This window comes from Chiloscyllium plagiosum, chromosome 13, assembly GCF_004010195.1.
Source record: "Chiloscyllium plagiosum isolate BGI_BamShark_2017 chromosome 13, ASM401019v2, whole genome shotgun sequence".
Lineage (NCBI taxonomy): Eukaryota > Metazoa > Chordata > Chondrichthyes > Orectolobiformes > Hemiscylliidae > Chiloscyllium > Chiloscyllium plagiosum.
Genome location: NC_057722.1, coordinates 79,334,967 through 79,350,735, shown reverse-complemented (window position 1 = coordinate 79,350,735; position 15,769 = coordinate 79,334,967). Strand labels below are relative to the sequence as shown.

Genomic DNA, 15,769 nt, shown 5'->3' with positions numbered 1-15,769 from the left:
CAGAGACGAGGGATACTGCGGTGAGTAACTCACCACCTGGCACCCCAAAGTCAATCCACCATCTACGAGGCACAAATCAGGAGTGTGATGGAATGCTCCCTGCTTGTTTGGATGGGTGCAGCTCCCACAACGCTCGAAGCTTGATGCCATCCAGGACAAAGCAACCTACAAGATGCGCTGTAAAAATTCACCAAAGATCCTCATACTGCACCTTCCAAACCCACAACCACTTCCATCTGGAAGGACAAGGGCAGCAGGGACTTGGGAACACCACCCCCTGCAAGTTCCCCTCTAAGCCACTCACCACTCTGACTTGGAAATATAGTGCCATGGCCTCAAACTTGTTGGGTCAAAATCCTGGAATTCCCTCCCTACTGGCATTTTGGGTTCACCCACAGCAAGTGGACTGCAGCGATTCAAGAAGACAGCTCACCACCACCTTCTCAAGGACACGTAGGGATGGGCTATCAATGCTGGCCAGCAACGCCCAAGTCCCACAAATGAATAAAACAAAATTTAGCCCTAATCCCCAGGACATCAGACTCCGATTATGGAGTACTAGCCCAATGACATTAGCTCTACGTTACCACCTCTGCAGTGGGCCAGCTAGTACTGCTTTGGCATAGCCAAGTCTACAGGTAACAAAGGAAAGAATGAGGATTTCATCAATAGATGAGCAACAATACATCAGATGCAGGTGTTTTGAAGGACGCCGCAGCCAGTCTTAGTGTTAGTCCAGCAATGTGGTTGGAAACTCCTCGGGAGCATGTATGACCAAGGTTTAGCCTCTGATATATCCTTGTTTGATTGAAATATGAATTGAACTGTGCACAACAGAGATCAAAATCGCTCAAATTGCAGAAAAGTGTTTAATTCCAATTGCTAATATTCGCTCATGCTTTATCAGTACTTAATCACGTGTTTATCTTATTTCAGCTCTACTAGAGGCACGTGGCCTTCCACCCCATCTTTTTGGCCCCCTTGGACCACGAATGTCCCAGCTATTTCATCGAACAATTGGAAGTGGAGCGAGTGAGTAATGCTGGAAATGAACTATTAGGAACAACTCTGCTAGTTCCTCTCCATGTCCTTGGTTGGCTGCCCTGCAACTTTGATAAAATGTCTGAAAACTATAATTGTATAAAACATGGAAGACAGGAGCCAGAGTAGGCCATTCAACCCCTTGAGCCTGTTCTGCCACTCAATATGATCATGGTTAATCATCGAGCTTGGTGTCATCGTGCTCTCTTTTGCCCAGATTGTCCTGATGTTTTGGTTGACTTGATTTTCCCCCTCTTGTTGCAATATATTGTGGTAGTGCTGGAACAACTTCCTTTGTAAAGGAAGCCCATAGTTCATTTGGTTTGCTTGTTTATACCTGGATCAGTTTGGTTCTTTTCCCCCTGAAATTAACTTTCTTCCAGTTAAATGTTTTGCTTCATTTTGTTCATGTCACTTTCGATAGCAAACTAAACTTTGATTGAGCAACCATGTTCCCAAGTTGACTCTGAATTCACTTGAGCCATCTTGTTCCCAGTTCCATGTTAGCCAGGTGGAAATTCTCCAGAATGCATTTCATAAACTTGTTCGCCTCTCTTTGTTGCACTATTATGTTGGAATAATTAAAGCTTCCCATTCACTCCACCTCATTATTCTATAGTTTCTACATGTAATAACTTGCTTGCACATTTGCCCTGTCTCTTTCCCACTAGTTACTGAATGATAGAATGTGCTACCATGTAATAGTCCCGTTATTGTTTCTTAGATCTAATAGATTCTGTTTATGACCTTCAGAGAATCCTTGCTCCCTTCAGTAGTGCAATATTCTCTTTAACTAACATTGCCTCTCCTTTCTTTTCATTCCTATCTTTCCTGAGCCATATTTAGTAATCATTATTGCACTTTTCTCCAAAGTTATTGCAACAAGCATTCAGTTTAATATAGGATTTTAATTGTTTGTCAGCATGCTCAAGTCTTCACTAGTCTGCATAATGACGTAGTTGTCAGACTGAAAGTGTTCCTTTGAGACAAAGTAGAGTTAAAAGTAATATTTGAAACTAGAAAAGAGAATTTCTAATTCCACCATACAATTTTCTCAGGTTCAAAGGCACAACAGCTCCTACAAGGTCTACAAGCTACTGGAGATGAAAGTCAACAACTACAAGCAGTTATCGAGATGTGCCAGTTGTTGGTGATGGGGAATGAAGAAACCCTGGGAGGATTTCCAGTGAAGAGTGTTGTTCCAGCTTTGGTAGGAGTTACAAAATACTCAATCATTTTTGTATATGGAAGCTGATGTCAATGACCCAGTGTAGAAGTACAATTCTAATCAAAAGTTCAAAGATGGTAGCTTGTTATGGTATTTTGAATTCAGTATATTGAAGCATAAACTTTGCTTTCAGAATGTAAAGCATCTGTTTCAGTGGACATGGTTAAACCCTAGGATAGTACTGACCACTTAAGAATAGCTAGAAAAGCTAAAATTGTATGCTGAACGTACTGAAAGAAGTTACAGCCTGATTTACTTTTCTGTACAGAGCAAGTACACAATTGGTATTATGTGTGTCATGAAAGCATTGAGTGTAAGGTGTGAATTACTCTTGTTCCTAAATCTTAACCCTTGAATGAATACGTAGTGAATAAAATTGACATTCTTGCTGTTTTAAGTCTGGTACATTAATGCTAATTTCAGCAACTTAGCCTCATAACGAAATACATTTTGGTAAGTTGCTGGAAAAATAAGGATAGTCTTTGCAACAAATATGGGTAGCCTCACAATGTGGAAAAAGAATAATATTGTAAAGAAGAGTCAACATGAAAAGACAGAATCTGCAATGAAAAGTTTGGGTGGATTAACTTTAGTTTCAAACCAAAGCATTATGCGTACAAAATTGTCTATTAGTTTATAACTGATAATGAAATTCATATTCATACTCTGACCAAGCTTCTTTATTAACTGAAATTTTTTGAAGTTACTTGAAAGTTTGCATAGATACAAGTTATAGTTCTATCATAAAGTGGCAAATGAAATTATACTTTTCAAAAATACAAAACTGGAATTTCAGTTCCATCTGTGACCGAAGGGTTTAGTCCACATGTACAACAGTATAAATGGTGTCCCCGTTAATAGATTGGAACGAGTTTGGTTAAACAGAAAGTAATACACAAACACTATGCACAGAGTCCATTAACTGGGGGTGGCATGGTGGCTCAGTGGTTAGCACTGCTGCCTCACAACACCAGGATCCCAGGTTCGCTTCTAGCCTCGGGGGACTGTCTGTGTGGAGTTTTGCACATTCTCCCCGTGTCTTTGTGGGTTTCCTCTGGGTGCTCCGGTTTTCTCCCACAGTCCAAAGATGTGCAGGTCAGGTGAATTGGCTGTGCTAAATTGTCCACAGTGTTAGGTACAGAGGGAAATAGGATTGGGTGGGTTCTCTTTGGAGGGTCGGTGTGGACTTATTGGGACGAATGGCCTGTTTCCACACTGTAGGCAATCTAATCTAAAACTTTGGCTGCCCCCATATTTTATCATCAATCTGTTCATGTACTGTAATGCACCTCTGGAGCAGGAGGGACTTGAACTGGGGCCTCTTGGCTCAGAGGTAGCGACACTACCGCTGTGTCTCGAGAGCACAACAGAAATTTTATGTATCCAGACATCAAATAACTGCTATCACCTGAATCTTCCAACCTAAATTGTTTGTTATATTAACAAACCCAGTTGAAACTTCATAAGGATTTTTTTAGTTAAATTCACATTTTGATGTTAGATATGTTTTGAAGACTAAATAATTGTAACCATTCCAAAGTAATTTCCTAACCAGCCACCATGTTGATTTCATATTCGTGTTTAAGAATAGAAAGGACTGGCTTCACAATTCTCGGTGAAATCATCCAATAGAATTATGCTTTGTGTCAAACATGATTAAGATGTAGAATGTAAAGGTAGAGGTTATGTTGTATTATGCAACTGACAATGATTTGCTTGATTTTTTCTGATTTTAATTATTACATTTGGACAGAAATGTGACTGTTAACCTTGTTTGACAACTAATTGCCTTGACCTGTTTCAAAATATGTACAATAGAATTTCTAATCTCTGTTCTTGACTATTGCAATATGCACATCAACTGTTTTCATTAATGAGTTTCCTTATTACTTTATAGATAACTTTGTTACAGATGGAGCACAACTTTGACATTGTAAGTATTTCCTACTGAAGTACTCTTTAAAATGTATCTTGAGGAGGTTGTAATTTACTGAATTGTTCTGTTTATTTCTAATATGACAGATGAACCATGCTTGCAGAGCTTTGACTTACATGATGGAAGCTCTACCTAGGTCGTCGGCTGTGGTGGTTGATGCCATTCCAGTCTTCCTGGAAAAGGTGAGAATACTTTGAACGTGGCAAACTTTGAATTCACTGACAGTCACTTACCTGGACCTCACTGTAAAAATGCATTCAAATTCCGAATGTACATTGTTAACACTCAGCTCTATCTCTGCACCGTCTTCCCCCTCAACATTTCCACAACCTCCAAGTTGCAGACTGCTTGTCCACCCATGTAGTACTGGATGACCCTAATCTGAACTTGCCTCCAATTGGCTGTTGCTTTCAGTCCTTGCAGCTGCCACCTTTGAGACTACATCAGTTTCTTTGCAAACCTGATGTCACAGCTACTATAAGATGAATTTTCAAGTACATTTCAGCTGTCAATGAGACCTTGTTATCATTCCATTACTTTGCTGTACTGGCATTGTCTTAACTTGTCTATTGTTAACAACTTCACCTATATATTTTGTTGTCCCTAATCTTTGTAATGCTAATGTTTTTCCAGATAGTCTCCTGCTCCTCTGCATAAATCTGAGGCCAGCAAAACTGTTAAATTGATCCATTGTGTTTGCGGATCTATATCTGCTCTTCATTGAACAATGCTTAGATTTTCAGATCCCTCCAAGGCCTTTCCCCTCCTTAACTCTAATCTGCACGACCACAGCCTTCAGATATCCATGCTCTAATTCTAAACTCTTGATGACTTTAATCATTTTGCTTTTAGATACAAGGGCCCAAACTATGAAGCCCCTGAAAGCGTGCTTTCTCTCCCACCTCTAAATGAACTTTTGATCATCTGCCCAAGTTTCACATTTTGTGGCTTGGTGTGAAATCTTTATTTGAAAGTGCTTCTGTGAGATGTCACTGGGGACTTTTGTGATGTTAAAAGCATAATATGGATACATGCTGGTTTTATTTATGTTTGTAGTTCATACTAAAAGTGAATATCTGATTCTCAACAGGAAGCATAAGTTGTGAAAATGTGTTTAAACAGCACTTATTTAAACAAAATTATGTAGTTCTTTATTCCCTTCACAGTGCTGAGCATAGTTATTAAGACAGCTGTGGCATCTGTATTGAAATACTTGCTCTTTCTCTTCGACTCTGCGAAAACTGATTGCATGGATTCTGTTTCTGCTCAGGCAGAGTGTTGGACATTTAAGCTACTCTGTCCTCCCCACTTCCAAAAAGGTAGAGCTCTGAAGTAACCTTCAGCTGACATTTGTTTCCACTCAACATTTCGGATCTCCAGAAATGTTTCAACCTTGCCAAAGGAAATCCTTCGGCTCGGTGGTTAGCACTGCTACCTCACAGTACCAGAGACCCAGGTTCAATTCCATCTTCTGGCAACTGTGTGGAGTTGGCACATTCTCCCCATGTCTGTCTGGGTTTCCTCTGGGTGTTCCGGTTTCCTCCCACAGACAAAGATGTGCAGGTTAGGGTGGATTGGCCATGCTAAATTGCCCATAGTGTTCAGGGATGTGTAGCTAGTCAGGGGGAAATGTAGAGTGTTAGCGGAGTGGGTCTGGGTGCATTGCTTTTCGGAGGGTTGGTGTGGATTCACTGGCCTGAAGGGCCTGTTTCCACACTGTAGGAATTCCACTTCCCAACAGGTTTAGACAAGAGCAAGAATCAGAAATGAGAGTCTAACACTCAATTTCTGAACTATCTGGCTGGTTTCTGGCAATAATATGAACTAAAACGATTTCACAGTAGTATTGCTGGATATTGAAGTCCCCCACCCAAAGTACATTCTGTGCTGTTGCCATACTTTCTCCATATTATTTTAACATTGATTCAATTACCTGAGGGCGATTGATACATGGGAATTAGCAGGAGGTTTTGTTGCCCATATTTGACCCCATATTTGACCTGATGCAGTAAGATATTGTGGTGTCCGGGGTCAATGTTGAGAATTCCTTGGACAGTTCGGTCTTCACTATGTACATAACTAAGACACCACCTCTGGGTCTGTTCTGTCCTAGAGATGATGGTGTCTGGATATTGTGTGCAAGGTATAATTCAGTGTATGACTATCAGGCTGTTGCTTGATTAACTTGACACCTAATATGATCCACGTTTTGAAGAAGGGTGGCAGAGATAAGTCTGCAAATTACAGACTGCTGAGTCTCACATCAGTGGTAGGAAAACTATTAGAGCAAACTCTGAAGAAGACCATTAATTGCCACTCAAAATTTGATCAGGAATAGTTGTCATGGCTTTGTCAGAGGGAGGTTAGTCATAACAAATTTGATTGAAATTTTCCGGGTGGTGTTGATAAGGGTAGTGCAGTTGATGTAGTTTATATGGATTTCAGCAAAATCATTGTCAAGATCAAATAGGGGGAATAATCTAGAAGTTCAAACACATGGGGTCCAGTATAAATTGGCATGTGGTAGGAGACCGGGTGATAGGCTTTGTGTTACGTGTGTGTGTGTGTACACAGCTGAGAATGTGGGAATGTGAGGATGATCAAGTTTGAGGTTAACATGAGGATTAGCTGGGTTATTTGTCAGTGAGAAGGAAGGTTGCAGGAGGATATAGATGGATTATTTGGTTGGGTGCATCATGGCAGATAGAATTTAACCCTGATGAGTATGCATTGGTGCACTTCAGAAGAAGGAACAAGGGAGCACTCACTGAATGGCAGGACATTAGGAAGCTCAGAGGAACACCGCAATCTTGGTGTGCTTGTTCAGGGGTTGCTGGAGGCAGCAGGACAGAGTGGAGGAGGAACAGGAGCTGTCATATGAGGAGTAGATTGGGCTTGTACTTGTTGGAATACAGAACATTGAGAGATGACCTTCTTGAAACATTCAAGATTCTTAGGAGACTTTACAGGGTAGATGTGGAAATGTTGTTTCCCTTGCGAGGGCCCAATAGAACCCAAGGGCATAAACTCTGAATAAGGGGTTGTATATTTAAGACAGATGAGGAATGCCTTCCCTCAATATAGTAAATCTGTGGAGTACAGATTTTTTAATCAGTATGGGAATGAAGGGTTATGGGCAAAACTCAGAAAAAAGCAGAGTTAAAGATTATCAGATCAGCCAGGATTTCATTTTGGAGCAGATGTTGGGCTGAGTGGCCTACTTCTCCTATCTTATGGTCTAACATTTGAGCCCTCATCACTGTAATAGTTTTCCCATGTGAGGTTAGACATTGTCATACCTAATAATGATTATTAATTACCTGACCTTTCTCTTAACGAAAACCAAGGTTATTGTCGTCTTCACTTCTAAAATAGTACTGTCTATGAGCAAGCTTATACCACCTATACTGGGTGACTTTGACTTTGTTCAGCTGCCCATTGGCTACTGTGTCTCCTCACAGATTGCTCTGCTTTGTAAACTTTCATTACCGTCTTCCCCCACACCCCCCAAAAAAAATTGTCTTCTCGGTGACTTAATCGCCTGTCTTAAAATCTCCCTTAATGCTCAGCGTGGAATACTCAACATTCCATTGAAGTCGGGGAGAAAGTGAGGTCTGCTGGAACAGCACAGCAGGTCAGGCAGCATCCAGGGAACAGGAGATTCGACGTTTCGGGCACAGGCCCTTCTTCAGGAATCAATTCCATTGAAGTCCCCTAGGATGCTATAAATATGCAGCATAAATGCCTGTTGTATTTAGTTATTAACATTTGAGGAAGTTTTGAAAATTTAGCACATCAGCGTATGGTATAATTGCTCTATTTAACTTTCGATTGACTGCTTTTAGTTCCCAGCTGTCTAATATATTTCAGAATTATCCACTGTGTTAGTGGAAAGATCCAGTTTTTTTTATAGATGTGGTTATATATGTTATTTGAAAACTTGAAGTTTTATCTTTGACTGAACTAACTGGTTTTTAAAGATGAAGCCCTGATGTCAAATCTCCATTGGTTACCCAACCATCACCTTCAATTTTTCCCCATTATTGACCTTAATCGCTGATATAGACGGTGTCTCCTTCCATAATTGCAGTCGAAGTCCTATTTTATTCGAGTACAATTTTCTGAAACTCTGGATGGGTGTCTAATATTTTAAGCGAAGAGGAATGTACTTATACTACAGTAAAGTCCTCATTTAAGTTTGCAGCTTGCAATAAAAAAAATTGAAGAACATGTGCTGGGATCAGTGTATAAATATTTGACTAATGTTCTTGGTCGTATGATTTACAAGAGACCCAACTTGAGTGTCTGATTTATAAGCGTTCATGTTCACAAATGAGATCCCATATTACTGTCAATTTTAAGAATCCAACATGTGAATGTTAACTTGTACTTAGCTTTGGGTATTTTATGCAGTACAGTGTTGTATTCTAACTTGTGTACAAATGGACTTGCAAACATACTCTGGTGTGGAAAACATTTTTAACTCTGGGAACCTCCTGTGTTTGGTTTGTATGTTTGTAGTGGTTGTGGGGAGTGATTTTTTTTTTAAAAGACACATACAAATGTGGTTGTATCCCTTACCCTAATTTTGTACTTTGGGTTTAGAACTAATGTCTACGGTATTGACCTTTTTGTATACATGTTAATTCCACTTTTGTTTCTAGCTACAAGTCATTCAGTGCATCGACGTGGCTGAGCAAGCTTTGACTGCTCTGGAAATGTTATCACGGAGGCATAGCAAAGCCATTTTACAAGCTGTAAGTATGACCTTAGATTTCTATCAGTTTGGGGATGAAGAATAATGTTTCCAGTCCTTGAAAATTCAAATGTTAGCCATCTCCTTTATCCTATGATTGTTGTAGTGCAGCTCAGGATACAAATGTAAGCGACCAGCTTCACCTGTCCAACTGGTTACAATGATTCTAGCACAGGAGGCGGCCAGCCAGTCTGTTTTTTTTAGGCAGGGTCTCTGAAGGAACAATTCACTTAGTTCCATCTAATTTACTCCACCTGTACGTTCTTTCCTTTTCAGATAATCCAGCTCTCGTGAATGCCATGATGTAGTCTTCCTCTGTTATGTTTTGGCAGTGCATTCCAGATGCTAAATACTTGCTCTTTTTACAAAGAGCTTTCCTCATTTCACATTGCTGTTGTCCATAACTTAAATTTAATCCATTGGATTTTGATTCTTCAGTGAGTTGTAACAGGTTCTTCTATCTCTTCTGTGCCAACCCCTTTGTTTTTGAATCTCTCAAATTTCTCCTCAACCTTCTTGCTCCAGTATGAGAGTCCAAATTATTTTCCTCAATCTCTTGACAAAACTGAAGCCCCCCTTGGATCTTGTGGTTTTTCTTTCGATACCCTCTCTAAAGCCTTTGCATCTTTGCTAACTTGCATGAAATCCTCCACTTGTGCCCCTCAGAAAGAAAACTCTTCTGAAAATCTAATTTGACAGTATCCTTTGCACATCCAAAACTTCAAGTCCTATGTATGTGTGTGTTAATGTCACACCTATGAGCAGGGCACACCAAGCCACATAGGATTTGTACCAAATAGTTAGTATGCCTGCAAGTCTCGCTGACTCATTCCAGGTTTGAAAATCTTCAGCTATGATGATAAATTGAAGAAGTTCCTTAAGGTAGCAGTACAGGTAGATCAGACTGTAAAGACGACAAGCAAGAGGCTGGAACAATGCAGCGAGCCAGGCAGCATCAGCAGGTGGAGAAGTCAACATGTCGGGTGTAACCGTTCTTCAGGACTGGCTTGCTGTGTTCTTCCAGCCTCCTGCCTGTCTACCTTGGATTCCAGCATCTGCAGTTTTTTGTCTCTAAGGTTCTAAAGTAGGAATATGGAATCCTCTGCTGGAAATGTGTTGCTGGAAAAGCGCAGCAGGTCAGGCAGCATCCAGGGAACAGGAGAATCGACGTTTCGGGCATAAGCCCTTCTTCAGGAATCCCATATGGAATCCTCTCCTTCATTGACAGAAGTATTCTCCTACTTAATGGCTATCTGAGTTATGAATCATAGCCAGGACTTTCTTTTATCTTCTCTCCTTATATATACTTTTGGGTTTTTTTAGTTGCAGTGCCTTATAAAGTATACTGAGTAGTTAAAGGAAACTTCAAATGAAGAGAGCAAAAATGCTGAGCCTTTTCTGGATCTCTTTGCAGTGCCACAGGGCTAGAAGATAGCACAGGTGAATGTGTGCCTGGAGAGCTCGTGTAGGAGGGAAGGCTTCAGTATTCTGGGAAATCTGGATCAATTCTTTTGAAGCTTGGACCCAACCCAAGCTTGATCAGGTTACATTTCAACAAGACTGAAACCAATATTGTGGTGTAGGCATTTTCTGGTGTTGTGGAAATTTTAGCAATGTTTGGCAGGGAAATGCGATCATGAGCATGGATTCAAAAGGGCAAGAAGCAAAGTTAGAAATGGAAGGTAGGGAAAACCAAGGTTGGAAAATAAACGGCAAAGGAATTTTGCATTGATTAGATTGCACTGAACAGTGCAATGAGGCAGATAATAGAGGGTGGGAGAAAGTGAGGACTGCTGGAGATCAGTTGAAAAATGTGATGCTGGGAAAGCACAGGTCAGGCAGCATCAGAGAAACAGGATAATCAACATTTCGGGCATAAGTCCTTAGGGCTAAAGGACTTGCGCCCAAAACGTCTCTTCCCTGGATGTTGCCTGATTTGCTATGCTTTTCCAGTGCCACACTTTTTGACACAGATAATCTGAGGGTGTAGATTTTGAAATAACACATGTGGCTGTGCTGAATCTAGTGTTATCTACTGCTTTCTTTACTTCAAAAGGTTCAATCTTATACTTTGCAAAGTTGTTGCTTTTAACCTTTTAAACGTTATTCAAGAAACAAAGGTTTGAATTTTATTTTGGATATTTGTATAGAAAATTATCTTGATAAAAATGATTGCATGTATTTATAGGCCTTGCTTATAATCTTCCCTTTTCTCCTCCAATGTGATGCTAATAATTTCTTTCCTTAACTTTTTAAGGGAGGATTGGCTGACTGCTTGCTCTACCTGGAGTTCTTCAGCATCAATGCCCAGCGAAATGCCCTGGCAATAGCAGCAAATTGCTGCCAAAGTATTACTCCTGATGAATTTCACTTTGTTGCTGATTCTTTGCCCTTGTTAACTCAGAGGCTGACCCATCAGGTACTGAAGGCAAATTTTGCATTGATGTCTGGTCATATCTGTTAGTTCTGAATATTTTTCACAATTTATATTGAAGTGTGAAAATGTGAATGTCTAGAACATGGGTTATGGTAGAGTTCAAATAGCTGTATTTATTGTTTGGCTTTGACTTTGTTGCTTCTGTAGTGAACCTGCCGCAACTAGTACCACATCAGCCTAACCCTTCCGGTGTACTTTAGATTAAGGACCTTTATTGACTATTTTAACTTCTGCTGCCAGAAAACTAGAGCCACACTCTGCAATGATATAATGTTGTCTTCAGGAAGACTAGCTGAATGTGACAAGTTTATAATGGGAAGGCAGCTCAATTAACCCTCTACCCCAAAATTTACGTTACAATGGATTTATGTTTTGTTTAAAACAGCATGAGTTAGAGAATTCTGATCACCATATCAAAAATTTCATTTGCTCTTTGCTGCACATTCCTGATTGGTCAACTTGGTTTGAGTCTGCAAAATTACTGTTATTGTTTGTTTAATTTTCCTAAATGTCAGTTAAAACAAGATCAAGTATTTAGGTATTTTCCTGTACCTTTTTTAAAAATTGAATGAATGGGTACTTTGGTTCCCAGAATTTCTGATCTGCTGTTCATTTTCTAAAATATCAGGCAAGGCCAGTATCTTCATTGTGGCCAGCCTTGACAAATCTGGCAATTGTGGATTCTGGTTGCTGCCAAGTATGTAACCCATGTCAAGAACCTTAGAGCCAGTGAAACCATTTTTTTGATACCTATCCTTGAGATTTGTGAATGCTGTTTATATTTGATTTTATTAGGATAGCTTCTGAGTCTGGAAGGTCAATTTATTTTTTTTTGATAATTATTCAACTTGGGCGTTTGGAACACATTGCCAGCAGAGGTGGTAGAGGCAGGCACGGTAGGTTCATTTAAGATGCATCTGGACAGATGCATGAGTAGGTGGGGAGCAGAGGAATACAGATGCTTAGGAATTGACCGACAAATTTAGACAGTACATTTGGATCGGCTCAGGCTTGGAGGGCCGAAGGGCCTGTTCCTGGGCTGTAAATTTCCTTTGTTCCTTTAAGTGGCAAAACAAACTGGATTTGGAAGAGTAATCTTTAGAGTTTGAATAAATTTTAGGCGCAATGTATGTTCTGACCTTTTCAAAATTATTGGACTCTGGTTGACCTGTACTGTCTAAATTCTAAAAACAAATGTTGGAAAATCTCACCAGATCAGGTGGCATCTGTAGAGAGAAACAAACTTAATACTTAAGGTCAAGTGCAGTCATACTCTAACAAATATCCCAAAATCCTAAGATAGCTGTGGGATATATGTCCTTGACTAGAGACCCCTTCCCTTCCAGTTCTAATTGTAGCAACTCTTGAAGCCAGAATTCTTCTGTACTGACCACATGACAAACTACTGTCTCTTTCATACAAATTTATTTTTAGGCAAACCTGTAAATGGCTACCTGTCTGAGTAGCATGAAACACATGAGCCATATAAATTCTGACTAGTGCTTTTTGAGAGTCCAACTCCTTCACCTTGACATTAAATGGACAGTTTGAAGCAGAGCTCTTTACAACCTGGTTAACAATCGAGAGTTTCCAAAGTCAGTTTTAGCATACAAGCCGCTACTATCGCTTTCAAGTGTGAGTACTTTGCTCATTCGTTCCAGTAAAACTCATCTGGTGGTCCTCTTGATTTTTAGAAATTAAATCATCCAAGGTTTCTGTTGGGCAAACTTCAGAATAAGTCATGTCACCCCTCTCTGACAGTGCCAGAACAGAATAGTCACAGACTTCATTGGCTGTCATATTTCATTCATTGGATTGCGATCTACTGCATAACTGAAATAGTTTTGTGTTCAACCTAAGTGACTGTTATATTAATATATTTGAGTAGAAAGTAATTGTAATAAATGTTGGCAAAGTCGTGACTTTTCTTTGCGAGGAATCCTAGAATGGTAACAATGCAGGTGCAAGTCATCAGGAAGGAGAACAGGCAGAAGAGCAAGGAATGTTTTCTCTGATTTTCATTGAACTGAATTGGCTATTTCTCCAAGTCTGATTCTCTCTCATCCCTAAAATGATATGCATGAAGAAAGAATCTTTTAATGTATTAATGATGCTGAATCCTGTCCAATAATTGTAGGATTGTAGCTGAAAATGATTAACTTGTGGCTTGGTATCATGAAATTAAAAGCTAACTTTTTGTTTCTGGTTAGGACAAGAAATCTGTCGAAAGTACTTGTCTGTGTTTTGCTCGGCTGGTGGATAACTTCCAACATGAAGAAGTAAGACATTTATGAGACATTTTACTGAGGGCATTCCTAGCTTATTGGGCTCGAAAGCAGTATTGCGAAATTGACAAGTCAAACTTTCTTCCGCTTTAGTTGGGAAAAATTGTATTGAATTGTAGCATGTGCTTGATTTGCAAAGCAATTTCATGTTCACTTCTAACTTAGTTTTAGCACCTGTATTACATATTGTGTTATTAAATGGAATCGTGAAACCAGCATCATTGAATAACCTAATCTTTCATTGTTTGAAAGAGCTGGATTGGATCACCAAGAGCACCTTAATGAGCCACAATCTGTTCATGTTTATCTAAAAGTCAGTTGAATTTTATTTTTAAAACAATTGTGTAATTTTTCTTTCGTCAATTAAGTGATCTTGACAACAATTCTGTCCACTCTGGAGATGTAGGTGCTTCAGTTTTAGTCAAAGTACTTAAATGACAAGAAACAATTCATTCAGATTTGTGGGAATTTGAATATACAACTTTCTGCCAATCTCTGGTAATGCAGAGTTGACTCTGTTCTAGATTTAATATTTGGGGAAACTGGCATATAATTTGAATGTATTTTATGAGGACTTCAGTGCATAGTTTTAAATATCTTACAGCCCTGCCATTTGGAATGCATTTTTGTCCAGCCATCAGTTGGGTTTCGTGATAATAATGATCCATATGATGGGAATTGAAGGAAAATTGTGGTTTTTTTACGATATTTTAATGCTATAATGTCTTAAGAATTTTGGCTGTGCAACTGTAGGAGTTTTGTTGAAAATCAGTATTCTTCTTTATTCCATTTTGCAATGGCATCTCTTATTTAAAAGCAACGACCATTGATTGCCCTCATCCCACACTCTGACATTCCTGCTCATTTTTGTCTTCTGGGGACAAGACTTACCAACTGTTCCTTCCAGCTATTCATTGCTATTGTTGACCCTGTGGATCCAGTGTCTCCCCCTTTTAGAATATCTGCTCAGATATGAATGAGATCCTTGACATTTATGTTTTCTGTGGATTGTGGTGTCAATATTATGTTGTTCACAGAAATATGGCTGATGTTGATCACACCTTTTCTTTGAGCCCTCCCTGCCTGGCTTCATCTTTCAGCACATGCAGAATCAGGGCCAGCCCACTTTGTGTGCACTTATCCCAGGATTGTACTTTGTGCTGATTCCCACTCTTGCATTTTCTATTCCTCTGAGCAACTCACCACGTTTTACCCCTTTCACCTTTCAAAACTATCATTCTTTACCACCCTCACGTGCAGTAAAATAAATGGTACCTTTACTGTGTTCCTCCCTCACCCTCCACTCCAAGATTATAGTGAAATGCAAGGATTAGCCTTCGGCTTGTTTTTTTATTGTGACACCCCCACCCATTCTTACCTCCAGCATTGAGTGGGTTAAGGGTTTTTTCTTTGAGAGGGGGTGCTGACAGCAGACTTTAATGAGACTTATGAAAGATACAAGTTCAGTGCTACTGTGAGGAGGTCATCATTTTTAATCTTTAAGATTGAGATGATGTGATAAACTGTCTCTGCTGCTGCTTTCCTTTCCACAATCTCACTTCTCTGACTTTGAGCACTGGATGAGCAGAAATTTTCTCCAGTAAAAGGAAGACCAAAGTTGCAGATTTGATCCCTTGTCCACACTTTGTTTGCCAGTTATAATCTCCATTCCTCTCCCTGGCAGTGGTCTAAATTTAGGCCACTCTGTTCTCATCTTTGGTCACATCCTCCCTCAAGCTGAGCTTCTGATCTCTTCGTTTGTACCATTAATGAGACCCCTTAATTCCACTTCTAGTATTGTCCAGTTTTGACCCTGTCTCAGCCCAGCTGCTGAAATCCCCTTCATGGCTATGTTATCTGTGGACTTGACTATACCTCGCATTCCTAGTTAGTTTCCTACATTCTACTCTTGATAAACTCAGTGCTCTAAAGCTGTGCCTGTGTTCTAACTTGTAGGCAATCTTGTTACTGTATCATCCCTGTCATAGAGGTGCATGATCTAAATTACTGGTGTGGCAGTTGGGGAAATTGCAAATAAATGTCAAACTGAACTGGTTTCCTCTAAATTAGAACATGTTTTTATTCA

General features: G+C 39.8%; 1 protein-coding gene across 11 annotated transcripts in view; it reads left to right on the top strand.

Moving 5' to 3' along the window:
* The window catches only part of trip12 (thyroid hormone receptor interactor 12), a 218,931-nt gene that overhangs the window by 104,044 nt on the left and 99,118 nt on the right, over positions 1-15,769 (top strand). For all 11 annotated transcript variants that reach the window (XM_043702805.1, XM_043702803.1, XM_043702807.1 and 8 more), the window contains 7 exons: positions 937-1,032; positions 2,100-2,251; positions 4,167-4,202; positions 4,292-4,387; positions 8,870-8,962; positions 11,219-11,380; positions 13,609-13,677. In XM_043702805.1, the coding sequence (XP_043558740.1) occupies positions 937-1,032; positions 2,100-2,251; positions 4,167-4,202; positions 4,292-4,387; positions 8,870-8,962; positions 11,219-11,380; positions 13,609-13,677 (704 nt within the window). The remainder of the gene's footprint in view (positions 1-936; positions 1,033-2,099; positions 2,252-4,166; positions 4,203-4,291; positions 4,388-8,869; positions 8,963-11,218; positions 11,381-13,608; positions 13,678-15,769) is intronic.